General features: G+C 33.9%; 1 protein-coding gene across 50 annotated transcripts in view; it reads right to left on the bottom strand.

Annotated features, from left to right (window-relative positions):
- Positions 1–662: 662 nt before the first annotated feature.
- mical2a (microtubule associated monooxygenase, calponin and LIM domain containing 2a) overlaps positions 663–14,876 on the bottom strand; it is a 144,067-nt gene continuing 129,853 nt past the window's right edge. For 25 of the 50 annotated variants that reach the window (XR_015496461.1, XR_015496460.1, XR_015496462.1 and 22 more), the window contains 3 exons: positions 14,578–14,656; positions 5,352–5,388; positions 663–902 (listed from right to left, as the gene is read on the bottom strand). Coding sequence is in view for 42 of the 50 variants with exons in the window: in XM_087262161.1 (XP_087118287.1) it covers positions 5,354–5,388; positions 14,578–14,656 (114 nt within the window). In the remaining 8 variants the exon portion in view is untranslated. Of the gene's footprint in view, positions 903–5,341; positions 5,389–11,102; positions 14,657–14,876 lie in introns of those variants that run through there. The other 25 variants (XR_015496465.1, XR_015496467.1, XM_087262158.1 and 22 more) reach the window with 4 other exon arrangements.

The raw sequence follows: 14,876 nt of genomic DNA, 5'->3' as shown, positions 1-14,876 counted from the left end.
ACAGCCTGGGGAGAAATGTTTCCTATCTACAAAACGCTGGCTGAAGTGACACTAATTCTGGTTTTTGGTCACGAGAAGTCGACTTTCTGAGGCAAAGACACAGAATTTAATGACAACTGCCTCTGCATCAGTCTCCCTTGATGCGTTTGATTACGCACAGGCAAGCACCCAGTTCAGGTCGACGCAGGAGAAAGATATGAGTTAAGGCAGATGGGAGTTTTAGTTCATTTGTCAAATAAATAAATGAATAATTTAGCCTATATGCTCGTCGTGCAAGTTCATTATTAAAATATGAATGAAAAAAAAAAAAGCGATTAGAAAGTCTGCAAATTAGATAACGATCAATAATAGGTTATGACAGAATTTTTACAACCCTCTTTGTCAAAATGACAGACAATGAGAAAGTCTAACGCGACCTCTGGCTACAATGTACTCTAGAATGTAATCTACAGCAACTTACTGTAAATCAAATACAGCAAAAATACTGTATTTACATTTACAGTACCTCTTATTTTGTAGTAGATGTATTTACAGAATTATATGCATAGCTTTACTGCAATTTTCACAATGCAACTGTAAAATACAGTAAAATACAGTTTACATTACAGTTAAATACTGTGTCATTTGCAAAAATCGTTAACAGAGTAGACATGCAATAATGATGACGAGAACCTTAATCTGTCTTTTATTGCAAGAGTATGGCTTATATAACATAAATAAGGCAACAACAAATGGTACGTCTGAAAAATATACAGCTAAATAATTAAAATCTTCAAACAGTTTTACAACATGTCCAAAAAAAAGGTGCTACTTTAAAAAAAAGGCCATTTACTGCAGTAACGGCCTGCTTTCGTAGAGGCACGAGAGCGATTGTGTGAGGGTTTCTGAAATGCAAGCCATCTCTGAAACACAAAGAGAAGAAGGAAAATAAGAGAGTCTACATGAGCGAATAATTAGCAGGCCTTGAAGAAAGACAGAAAGATGTCAGACATGACGTGCGGATGAAAGAATCACAGGCAGGCGGTTAATGTCATGCTGTCAAACACCTCGCCAAAATATACAGTACATGGCTAGAGCTGGTGTATTATTCCAAACAAATAGATTTTGATCCATGTTTAAATGTAAAGGCATCCACAAGAATGAGAATCCTTCATAAATGAATCAAATGAGATCTGCACACGTATGAAAAACAAATGTGTGCATTTTGATTTAAATTCAATCTAAAATGCTGGCTTCCACACAATCAATTTGTGTTGGGGCACCATGAAGGAATTAAGTTACCCTTTAATAGTTTTTACAAATGTAAGTGGATTGAACATAAAACAAGTAGTTTAAACAAACAGCAAATGTCATGTTTTTAGTGCAGTCGTGCTTGTGATGTAAATTTAATGAACTTTTTTGTGAATATAATTCTTTTTTTTTTTTAAGTTGAATCATACGTCAGGATTCATTTTAACATAAATATTGCCAAAGGGACTTATCAAACTTATGAAGTTCGAAACATGATTAACTTAGTTTAATAATGCCTAGTTCAGACTGCGTGATTTTAGCCCTGATTTTGGCTCGCCGACAGGTTTTGAGAAATCGCCTACAAATGCCTGAAATCACAGGCAAATCGCTGCTCGTGCACGTGAGTGACAATCACACAGTATGAACTTTTAAAGACGTGATCTGAGAGAATCGCCGATGAGTCGAGGATGCCTGCGAGATATTTGGCATGCTGAATATCTGGAGCTGTCGGCGATTCAAATCATGCTGTGTGAATTGAGTTTTGACTGAAAATAACATCAGCGATTGCCTACAGCCAATGAGAGAGCAGCATTCACTTGCGTGTGTATACCTGCTGCAGGCCAGCGGGAGGCTGAGGGAGAAGTTAAAAGCAATCTTTTTCGGTTTATTTGGACCCACGAAATGGAGGAAAAACTAGTGGAGGTTTGACGGGACTCAGGAGCAACCGTGTCTGTTTGACGTTTCATACAGAAAGAAATTAGTTTATTATCAACGTTGAGGAGAAATGGCTAATTCCCTTTAAACCCAGGTGAGCAAACATGTGCATGTTCTACCCCATTATAGGCTTCTTTCTCATTATGTCGTTAATAACAAAGATATGCTACGTGTTTTTGGCTGTGAGACGTAGTTTGGACGAAGTTGTTGGCGATTCTTCCTATAGTAAAGTCATGCAATGTGAAAGTCCCTGTCGCCGATCCATCTTGCAGTGTAAACAAAGCAGCGACGAAACGCTAGCCCAGATAGTCATGCAGTGTGAAAACATCTGTGACACGACTACTTTGAAAATCATGCAGTCTGAACTCGGCAAAAGTTACAATTAACATAAATCTTCTGCTGTCCCGAGTTAAAGAGATAGCTCACCCAAAAAAGAAAAAAGTGGTTCCAAACATTTCTGAGATGAACTTTTTATTTAACTTGTGAATATAATTGAATCATATTAACATCAGTAGTCATTTTAACTTACATTACATTATACTATACGTTAACTTACTTTAATAAGTTACAATTAACAAAATATATGTCTAAAAATTATATGTCCTGACTTAATGGGATAGTTCACCCAAAACAATCTAAATTTACTCTCTGTTTACTCCCCTCAAGTGGTTCAAACCTTCATGACTTTGGACTTTATTTAAGTTATTTACAGTATGAATATAGTGGAATCATATTAACATCAGGAGTCATTTTAACTGAAATTACATTAAACTGACTTGTGTAACTTTAAATTTAAGTTCAAAATATGATTAACTTAGTTTAATAAGTTACGGTGGCATTTCCTAAAGGAATAGTTCACCCAATAACCTCAAGTGGTTCCAAACCTTCATGACTTTAACATTAATTAACTTATTTGTGAATGTAATTATTTTTTTAAGTTGAATCATATTAAAATCCAGCCTGATCTCACGAGGAAACGTAAGTATTTTACGTTTTGGCAGTTTAGTGGCTAATTTATGCGAATTCAGTCGTACGAAAATGTTCGATTTTAAAAAGGAGGCGTGGCACCCAACCCAACCCAACCCAGCCCAACCCAACTCTTAACCCAACTGTCATTGGGGGATGAGCAAATTGTACTAAATTGTACAAATTAGAACATACGAATTCATACGAATTAGCCACTAAATCAAAACGTTACGAATTGCAATGAGATTGCGTTGTAACATCAGGAGTCATTTTAACTTAAATAACACTAAACTGACTTGTGTAACTTAAAAATAAGTTAAAAGTTAAAAACATGACTAACTTAGTTTAATAAGTTACAATTAACCTAAATCATATGATGTCCTTACTTAAAAGGATAGTTCACCCAAAAATCTAAATTTACTTAGTATTTACTCCCCTCAAGTGATTCCAAATCTTCGAATTTTACATTTATTTAAGTTATTTATGAATATTGTGGACTCATATTAACATCTGGAGTCATTTTAACTGAAATTATGCTAAACTGACTTGTCTAACTTTAAACTTAAGTTCAAAACATGATTAACTTAGTTTAATAAGTTAAAGTGTCATTTCTTAAAGGGATAGTTCACCCAAAAACCTCAAGTAGTTCCAAACCTTCATGACTTTAACATTAATTAACTTATTTGTGAATGTAATTATTTTTTAAGTTGAATCATATTAACATCCAGCCCGATCTCACGAGGAAACGTAAGTATTTTACGTTTTGTCAGTTTAGTGGCTAATTTGTACGAATTCGTACAAGTACAGTCATACGAAAATGTATGATTTAAAAAAGGAGGCGTGGCACCTAACCCCAACTGTCATTGGGTGATAAGCCAATCGTACTAAACTGAACGAATTAGATTGTACGAATTCATACAAATTAGCCACTAAATCAAAAAGTTACTTAAATTACACTAAACTGACTTGTGTAACTTAAACATAATTTGAAAGTTAAAAACATGATTAACTTAGTATAATAAGTTACGATTAACCTAAATCATATGATGTCCTCACCAAAAAGGATAGTTCACCCAAAAATCTAAATTTAGTCTCTATTTACTCCCCCTCAAGCGATTCCAAACCTTCATAAAGTTTAAGGTTTATTTAACTTGTGAATATAATTATTTTTTAAGTTGAATTAAATTAACATCAGGAGTCATTTTTAACTTTTAAACTAATATTATTTGTGTAACTTAAAAAATGTTAAGTTTGAAACATGACTAACTTAATTTAATAAGTTAAGATGAACCTAAATCATATGGTGTCATTACTTAAAGGGATAGCTCACCCTAAAATCAAAATTTACTCTCTATTTACTCCCCTCAAGTGGTTTAAACCTTCTTGAGTTTAACATTAATTTAAGTTATTTATTAATATAGTGGAGTCATATTAACATCAGGAGTCATTTTAACTGAAATTACACTAAACTGACTTGTGTAAAAGTTAAGTTCAAAACATGATTAGTTTAATAAGTTACCGTGGCATTTCTTAAAGGGATAGTTCACCCAAAAACCTCAAGTGGTTCCAAACCTTCATGACTTTAACATTTATTTAACTTATTTGTGAATATAATGATTTTTTAAGTTGAATCAAATTAACATCAGAGGTTGTTTTAACTGAAATTACACTAAACTGACTTGTATAACTATAAAATGTTAAGTTCGAAACATGATTAATTAAGTATAATAAGTTAGGATTTACATAAATCATATAATGCTATGACTTAAAGGGATAGTTCACCCAAAAATCTAAATTTACTCTCTATTTACTCCCCATCAAGTGGTTCCAAACCTTCATGACTTTAACACTTATTTAACTTATTTGTGAATGTAATTATTCTTTTACGCTGAATCATATTAATATTAGGACTCATTTTAATTTAAATTACACTAAACTGACTCGTACAGCTTTAAAAAGTTAAGTTTGAAAGATGATTAACTTCGTTTAATAAGTTACAATTAACCTAAATCGTATGGTGTCATTACTTAATGAAATAGTTCATCTAAAATTGAAAATTTACTCCATATTTATGCCCCTTCAAGTGGTTCCAAATCTTTATGAGTTTATTTTCTTTTGTTAAACCCATTTTTTTTTTAAACCTGTAACCATTGACTTAGAAAAAACAAATGGAAGTCTCTGAGCCTTTTTCAAAATATCTTCTTTTGTGTTCAACAAAGGAAAGCAACTCAAACAGACTAGGGATGAATGAATAATGAGTAAACAACAACCGATTTTTACATTTTGGGCGAACTATTCCTTTATTGATCCTGATTTATTTGTGATTTAATAGATATTTGTATGTGTCTCATTGTCATAATCTATTTAATTGGAATAATGCAACAGTTCTGCTTCCATAATAATAAAAAGATACTACAATAAGTGACCTTACAGACAATCACCTTCATAGATCAGGGGCAGACGCATTGGACAGAAGTGCTATGGAAGGAGAAATATAAATGAGAAGTGACTTACTGTATATGAGCACGCAGCATGCAAACAAGTGTTTGTAATGAGCTGCTAATGCAAAGAAAAGTGTATTTAACTTAATTATCAATGCTTAATGTCCATGCATGATCAATCTGCAATCACTATTGGTCTCACAATCAAACAAGCACATTCCAGTGTCAACACACACACACACAACACACATTATTAATATGCCTCAGTAAGTTCTGAGTGGAACAAAACTGCATTATAAAATTGCAAACACCCTAAAATCATCATTTATTCACTTCTCACAACCTATTTGAGGTTCTTTCTTCTGTTCAACATAAAAGAAAACACTTCAAAAAATGTTGCATTGACTTCCATAGTATTTGTTTTCCATACTATGGATGTCAGTGGCTGCGGGTTTCCAATATTCATCCATTTATTTCACTTTGGCTTAGTCCCATTATACATCAGGGGTCCCCACAGCGGAATGAACCGCCAGCTTATCCAGCATCTGTTTTACACAGTGGATGCCCTTCCAGCTGCAACCCAGTACTGGGAAACATCCATACACTCTCAAACGCACACACACACGTTACGGCCAATTTAGTTTATTCAAATTTATTTAATTATAGCACATGTCTTTGGACCGTGGAGGAAACCGGGGCACCTGGAGGAAACCCACTTTAACATGGGGAGATCATGCAAACTCCACACAGAAATGCCAACTGACCCAGTCCGGAATCCAACATTATTCAAAATATCTTCGTTTTACTTTAACAGAGAAAAGAAACTCATTTTAAGGTGAGTAAATAGTGAGTAAATGAGCATTTTGGGGGGTAAACTGTCCATTTAATTGCACTTAAAGGAGCTGTAAATGAGTTACTGTAGTAAAATATCTAAGTACAGTATTTCTCTGCCCTCAGATGGCACATAATAGGTAGCAAATGGCAGAAATCACAGTTTAATTATTTAAACAGAGCATTTGACAAAGCTGTAGTATTTCTGTGTATTTTTTTACCATTCATAAATACACAAGTTTGATTATGGCTTGTTTCTCCACAGTGTTATTTTGATCATTGACTAAAATGGTGCACCTGTAGTTTGCGTAATGTGACAAACCTAGACCACATTGCAAAAAAAGATCCATAAATGATCAGTTTTCCGTATTTTGTTATACATGTTTTTATTTTACCCCATTTATTTATGCTTTTAAATTGCATCATGGGATCTTGATCTTACTTTTAAAAACTTTTAACCTTGAGAAGTTCCAAAAAGTGACTTTTATTAACATTTTTAATCGTTTAAAATGATGTATTGTCTGGGTTGGTGTTCCATATTATGGTGCAAAACTCTTGTAATAAACTATCAGTATATTTTTTGTACAGACTTATTACACTCTATATTATTTCTTATATATTATATTACACTACCAGACAAAAGTCTTAATGGCTATCCAAGTTTTACAAATAACAAATAATATCTTGACTTCTAGTTGATCATTTGGTGTCAGAAGTGGCTTGTATGAAAGGCCTCTATATTACACTTATTTTACCAAAATAAAATATGATCATGACTTGATTTATTTAATAAGGACATAAAGTCTGTCTTTGCTTAGACAAAAGTCTTGTCACTTAACAGAAATAATGTACAGTATAGAATATAAAGTCATGGTGCAGTGGAAAAGAATGAATATTGTGTCTGACTCCCAAGAGCTTGGAGGACTGCATCCATACATCTCTGCAATGACTCAAATCACTTATCAATAAAGTCATCTGGAATGGCAAAGAAAGCGTTCTTACAGGACTCCAGAGTTCATCAAGATTCTTTGGAGTCATCTTCAATGCCTCCTCCTATATCTTACCCCAGACATGCTCAATAATGTTCATGGCTGGTGACTGGGCTGGCCAATCCTGGAGCACCTTGACCTTGCCTTTAGGAGCTTTGACGTGGAGGCTGAAGTATGAGGAGCGCTATCCTGCTGAAGAATTTGCCCTCTTCTGCGGTTTGTAATGTAATGGGCAGCACAAATGTCTTGATACCTCAGGCTGTCGATGTTGCCATCCACTCTGCAGATCTCTCGCACACCCCCATACTGAATGTAACCCCAAACCATGATTTTACCTTCCAAACTTGACAGATCACTGAGAATCTTGGGTCCATGCGGTTTCCAATAGGTCTTCTGCAGTATGATTGGGATGCAGTTCAACAGATGATTCATCTGAAAAATCTACCTTCTGCCACTTTTCCAAATGATCAACTAGAAGTCAAGTTATTATTTGTTGCTATTCCAACTGGGATCGACGACAAGACTTTTGTCAGGTAGTGTATTTCAAACGACTAAAATGTCAATAAAATTCACTGTGTTAAACTGTAGAGTTGCATTTTCAGCATCATAAGTCGACAAAGCAGACATCAACATCCCATAATGCACAACTGTAAACGGAAAACACTTATGAATCGCAAAATACGAAAACTTTTCATTAACAGATGATTCTATTAACAAATGATAGCAGGAGTATAAACAGATGACACCAATTAATGTGCATTTGGACCTGTTCAGTGGCTCTGAACACCTGAGAACTCAAATATTTGCTCTTGTGGTGTAGACCACAGGGATGCACACAATAAAGTAAGTTAAATATGTAAGAAATAATTGATTGAACTATGATAATGGTTGTGGTGAAGTGGAATGACTGTAATTATTTTCTAATAATTCATCAAACAGGAGTGAATTATTTTGACTATACTATGGTCACCACACCTAAAGATATATTTCAAGACTTTTGTGAGGATGCTGTGAAACCTTTCCTGTGTGTACACTGTAAAAAATGCTATAAAATCTACAGCAATACTGTCAATTTAGGTTGCCAGTAATGGTGTAAAATTGACAAGTAAATTCACAATTACTTTCCCAGAGATGGTTTGCAGCTGGAAGGGCATCCGCTGTGTAAAAACATGCTGGATAAGTTGGTGGTTCATTCCGCTGTGGCGACCCCAGATTAATAAAGGGACTAAGCCGACAAGAAAATGAACGAATGAATGAAATTCACAATTACAGCTGTAATACTACAGTGCACTTGTAAAACTTACACCATAACTGGCAACCAAAATTAACAGTAATACTGTAAGTTTTACAGCAATTCTTTTTACAATGCAGGAGTAGTTCATACACATCTCATATAATGCTGCGTCCTAATTTGCATACTATCCACCCTAAATAGTATTTGAAATCAAAAAATCATATGTGTATCCAATCATTAAAATGAGTTTTCAATTATTACCCAGCTTCTTAAACGCCAGGCCCCTTTAAAACTGTAGCCTTGAAAACCAGAAGCCACATACAGTACACCAATATAATAGGATAATTATAATCTGCTTAATTCTATATCAGTGCATCCCTGGTTATCATTAAACCACATGTGTAAGAGCAGTGTGGTAACACTTTAGTATGGGGACCAATTCTCACTTTTAAATAGCTGCTTATTAGCTTTAATAACAGTTGTTTATTAGTAAATTTACCATATTCATGCATTTGTTTTACAAGACCGTATTATATATACGAGGGGTGTGTTGAGATGTTTACTCCAAAAGATGAGACGAGACACAAGATTGGCTTCTCATGAATGAAATAAGTTATTTCGTAATCCTTAATAATGAAATATATGAATGGAAAATAGTCTTTTATTCAGCTAAAAAAAATCACAAAATGCAAAACTGTTTAGTACCTATTTGTTATCGGTGTTATTTTAATTCTATTTTAATGAATTCTATGCCATAAAGGGCATGCAGACACTGCTAAATATTTTGCTATAAACTCTACTGACTGGACAAACTCTGAGCTACCGGATGCGAGTATGAAGTAAGGACCAATAGGAGAGTGTTGTTTTAGTGGAATTTGATACCGCACGTCGAATGAAAAGAAAACTTCTGTTTTTTCCAGACGGCATAAATTATGACGATTATGATAGGTGTGTTTGTCTCCAGGAGTTCACTGTGTGTGTGCGCACTTGGAGGAGATGTGTGTGTGTCTGTGGTGCTTCACTGACTTAAGTCTGTACTATACTTCAATAATGCGACTAAAATAGGAATATGCGATACGATTATGACTTTAAGCATCCACTACTGGTCAAAAGTTTTTATTTTTTTTATTTTTTATTTATTATTATTTTATTTATTAATTTAAATTAAATTATGCTGTTCATAAAGATGGCATTTATTAAATGAGAAAAAAAGTTAAATAGTTAAATACTTATTTATTAAATATTTATTTATTACTTTGTATGTAGTTTCAAATGAAATTAATACTCCAATCAATATTGATTTTATTACTATTACCATTAATAACAATAACAACAACAACAACAACAACAATAATAATAATAATAATAACAACAGTAATAATAATAATAATAATAATAATAATAACAACAACAACAATAGTAATAATAATAATAATAATAATCACAGTAATAATAATAATAATAACAGCAATAATAATAATAATAATAATAATAATAATAATAATAATAATATTAACAGTAATAATAATAATAATAATAATAATAATAATAATAATAACAACAACAACAATAATAATAATAATAATAATAATAATAATAATAATTATTATTATTATTATTATTATTATTAAAGTGATTTCTAAAGGATCATGTGACTGAAAACTGGAGTAATGAAGCTGAAAAATCATCATAGGAATAAATTATTAAATTAAATAAATTTAAACTACTTTTGAACAGTTATTTTATAGTGCAATACCATTTAATAATTTTACAATTTGAATTGTATTTTTGGTTAAATAAATGCAGTCTTCGTGAGCAGGAGAAGCTTATTATAAAACATTTAAAAATCCTACTGACCCCAATCTTTTGACCAGTAGTGTATCTAAAGTGCTATTCCATCGCATGATTACCAACCGGTTAATTTGTGTAGCAGCAATTGTTTTTGGACGCGGCAATCTTTAAACTCCAGTGAAAAAGTCGGTTACGTCACACCCACCCATGAGTGACGCCCAACACCGAGGCAGCCGGGTTGCCAGGTGTGTGCAAAGCCCTTGATATGCGGTTCAAATTCAATCCTGCCTCCAATCATCAGTCCTCAATCCACCCTTATGCTCTATCATAAAATCGCAACTCATAAGACAACTTTTCACCTCGAATTGAAACCTTGTCGCAATTTAGTCTCAGGAGATCTTGTCACACCCCTAGTATATACCTTAATCTCCTAAATGGGAGTTTATTGGGACAAAAGCCGGATTTCCCTCCCAATGTAAAGAAATTTAAAAAATCCAAGTTTTTAAAGGGGCTGACTGTGGTATTGGTTACCTAGCAACCAACAGTAACGTTCGGTAAGTCAGAGCTTATTCAGCAAATGCTTTTCTATCTCCTATTATTTACATTAACTCTTTCGCACAAATCTTTTTTGCAAATCGAGGGATTTATATTTAGTGACATTTCCGTCACTGCTTTCTCATGTGTTACTTTAAAATGCGCATTAATTCTCATACTAAAGTGTTACCAACAGTTTTAGCTTAAAGTTGATCTGTAGGTTAATCACTATATGTCGAATAACACAGAAACTGTATAAAGGAAAAAAACCACACCTACAGTAATAAACCAACAATGGAAATCTATAGGATAAGACAATACATGGACATAAACGTTTAAAAACAGAAAAAAAAAATGCTTATAAGCCCTGTCTTTGTCTGCGACATAGTTAATTTATTTAATTTTACATTTCAAAACAACACTCTTTTGTACTATTAGGCGTGATGATGAAATTGCCTGGAATGTCTTGCACCATAGACTTCCATTGTGCTCCTTTGTTTGTTTTTGAGTCGCAATTATTTTCTGCAGTAATCTGCAACATTTCACAAATGCTGTCAACAGATTCGCTTGCGTTGAACCCGGAACATTCCTCCAACAGCTGTTCGGTATGATTTTCACAAGAAGTGTAAACAGCAAGCGTGAAGAATGTGACTTCTGTGTTTGTGAATGGTTAACAGAGCAGGCGAGACGTGTTTGCCGCTTGATCGGTCAGCTTTTGTAAACTTGCAGTCTTGACAAAGAATGATTAATAATTAAAACTGATAATTAAAAGCAAAAATGTCAGTCTTAAATCGTGCGCAAGAAGGCAGCTCACTCATTAAAGTGCTTAGTTCACTCTGTGTTTGACACATTTCATCTCTTTACTCAAAACTTTAGGATTGACCATATGCACAGAACACTTTTAAGCCAGCTGAAATAAGGATGGTGTGAATTTGTTCAATTTCATGAGGTTCCTTTAAAAGCACTAATACTGTACTTATGAACAGATTGTATTACTCAAGTATTCATTTAGCTATTGTTGTCAAAATGACCAGTACTTTTGTATCAAATCAATATTTAAATATTAAAGGGCACCTATTATGACTCTTCTCATAAGATGCGAAATAAGTTTCTGATGTCCTTACTGTGTGTATGTGAAGCTCAGAATAGAGCTTTTGAGGTTTTGATCCAAATTGTGCATTTTGGTGAGTGTCTCTTTAAATTCAAATGAGATTGTGCTCTTTTGAAAAGAGTGCAGAGCTATAAATCCCTTTGGAGACTTCAGTGTTTATTTGTGCATCATAAAAGTCTAAATTCATAATGCCTCTTAGTCGCTGATATGATTTTCAGCAAGTACGGTGTGAAAACTCTAATGGTGGATGGCTGCTTTTCACTCAGGGCTGTTTATGCAAATGAAGAAGAGATTTCACTAATGGGTGGGGCTTTCCGCCTCTGATGACATGGGATGAAAAAAGCAGAATGTCAATCAAAGTGTGCTTCTGCTTTTATCAAGTGTGATTATAAAAAAATTGAATTAATAAATAGATATTAATAAATAAATTCACACACTTTGCCAGACAACTGTTTAAATAAAAAATATTTTTGCATAATAGGTCCCCTTTAAAACTTCTTTGTAACCCAGTACCTTTGATAAAGGTTCCTTTGTGAAAAGCCTAAAAAGTTTTCATTTACAGTTTTTTTTACAGCATTGCAGGCAATCACAGACACGTTCATTTTTGATTATTTTCTAGGTGGTATTGAATGCAGAATTTGAAAAAATTTAATTTTATTGTATTTGCTTTTGACAGCTCTTTTTTAATTTAAAGGTGTAAATCACTAATATTTGAACAAGGTTTACTGCAAAAGTGGTAAAGTGGTACTGAATACTGAGTTTTAAAAACTCCCATTCTATTCCATTCCATTCTATTCTATTCTATTCTATTCTATTCTATTCTATTCTATTCTATTCTATTCTATTGTCTTTTGTTTTATTTTGACAGCTTTTCTTTAATGTAAAAGTGTAGATCACTAATTTTGAACAAGGTTTACTGCAAAAAATGCTTTTCTTATTTAGATTTGTCGTCTCATTTCTAGTCCAAATATCTAAAAATTCTTAAATCAAGAAGCATTTTTCTAGACAAGCAAAAATAATGCCTTGTTTTCAGAAATAGTGTCAAATTTAAGTTATTTTCCCTTAAAACAAGCAAAATAATCTGACTTTGGGGTAAGCAAAATAATCTTATGTCAAAGCAAAAACAAGATTATTTGGCTATATTGGTATATTATTTTTTCTTGTTTTAAGGACAAACTCATTTAATTGTGACGTATTAATTCTGAAAGTCAGACAATAATTTATTTTTGTCAATAAAAAGCTTCTTGATTTAAGAATTTGTAGATATTTGCACTATAAGACAAGATAAAAACCCTAAGTAAGAAAAACTTTTTTTTTTTTTTTTGCAGTGTTACATTACAGTTCAACAGAAAGTAGTTTTTCTTACTTACAGATTTTCTTGTTTCTAGTTCAAAATATCTAAAAATTATTTTTCTTACCCCACTAGCAGATAATTATGCTTTGCTTTATGGAAAAAATTCAATTTTACAACCCCGGCTCATTCTGAAAACGTACCGCTATTTCGGGAGAGCACCAAATTTGTCCCAGGAGCCAAGGCCCAGGAGTTTTTTTGCTACTGTGTACACTTTGTCAGATGTCAAATTTCTCTGGCGAGTGCCACTCGAACCTGCTGTTCTAGCATAAATCCACCAGAGTCGACTGAATGTTGACTGACTGAATGACCGATTGACTGACCCAACCTCCTCCTTCTCTAAACTCAACCAATAGTGTTTTCAAAAGCACCGATTGACCTGCCCACCCCTAAACCCAACTGACAGTTTAAAAAAAAAATCCAGAAAAACAAAAGCCCTCGCCTGATTTTTACCATGTTTTCAGATTTTACCACGTTCTCAACCTGTTAATGTTTATTTTATTTTTTGGCTTCTGTTTTTGTCTTACCTTCTTTCTAGAACTGTTCTTCGTTTCAGCGGGAAAGCTGTCCATACTGAGGTAAGTGGTCAGCTTGTAAGCGTGAAAAAAAAACGGCATCATATCGCCCCGTAACGTTTGTTTTAAAGATGAAAAGCATGCCATACGTACTTCTGGCTACATAATTAGTGATCTCCAGAAATGTATATAGGGCTACGTTTTCAGAATGAGCCTATGTTGACATATTATATCCCTAAATAAAACAGTATTTTTCACTTGTCTAGAAATAGCTTCTAGATTTAAGATTTTTTAAAAATATATTTAGACTAGAAACAAGACAGAAACTCTAATTAAGAGCATTTTTTTGCATTACTGGCTCATCAAAATCTACATTAACTGTGCATAAGGTCAACTGAGTAAGGCTTTGGTAATTTGCACACACTCCAAACCGAGCGGTTCATTTTCACAGTCTGAATCTCTCAAGTTCAGACTGTTTTTGTTCATCGAAACACAACTGCTACTTTTTATCTCAAGGTTGTTCAATGTGTGTTTTCTGAACAATTGTCCACTTCCATATTAAACCTATGTATCACGCTAAGACCCAGTGGCCCATGTGCTCCTCCAGCCAGTGCTGTAGAGGCTGGAGATTGAACGGTTCAGCCTCGGCATACATTTGCAGCAGCTGTTCATGGAGAATGGCCAGCAGAGGCAGACCCACGCTGAGCAGCTCGTACAGGAAGGCGTAATCGCCAGCGTTGTCCATCAGGTGGACTCGAGCGGCCGACACTTTACCATGCAGCCATGTACACACACGACGCGGCACAGCACACACAGTCTGGCTGACGTGCAGCGGCCAGCACAGGCTTCTCTTCACACAGGACAAGATACCTGCGGACTCAGCCTGGAGATGATCCTCATGGCTCTCTGGAGTCCAGCTTGAGCCATGGTGAGAGCCGTCATTACACGTCTGGAGGAGAAATATTAAGGGTGTAATGTTAGGTACAGTTGAAGTACTTCCTTGATTTCCTTAATCAAATATTTCCCAAATGATGTTTAACAGAGCAAGGCAATTTTTACAGTAATTCCTATAATTTTTTTTCTTCGGGAAAAAATCTTATTTGTTTTATTTCGGCTAGAATAAAAGCAGTTTTACATTTTTTAAAGCCATTTTAAAGTCAATATCATTA

The sequence above is a fragment of the Danio rerio genome, chromosome 7 (assembly GCF_052040795.2).
Source record: "Danio rerio strain M-AB ecotype USA chromosome 7, GRCz13ab, whole genome shotgun sequence".
Classification (NCBI taxonomy): Eukaryota; Metazoa; Chordata; class Actinopteri; order Cypriniformes; family Danionidae; genus Danio; species Danio rerio.
Note: the sequence above shows the minus strand (reverse complement) of the source record. Positions and strands in the feature narration are given on the sequence as shown.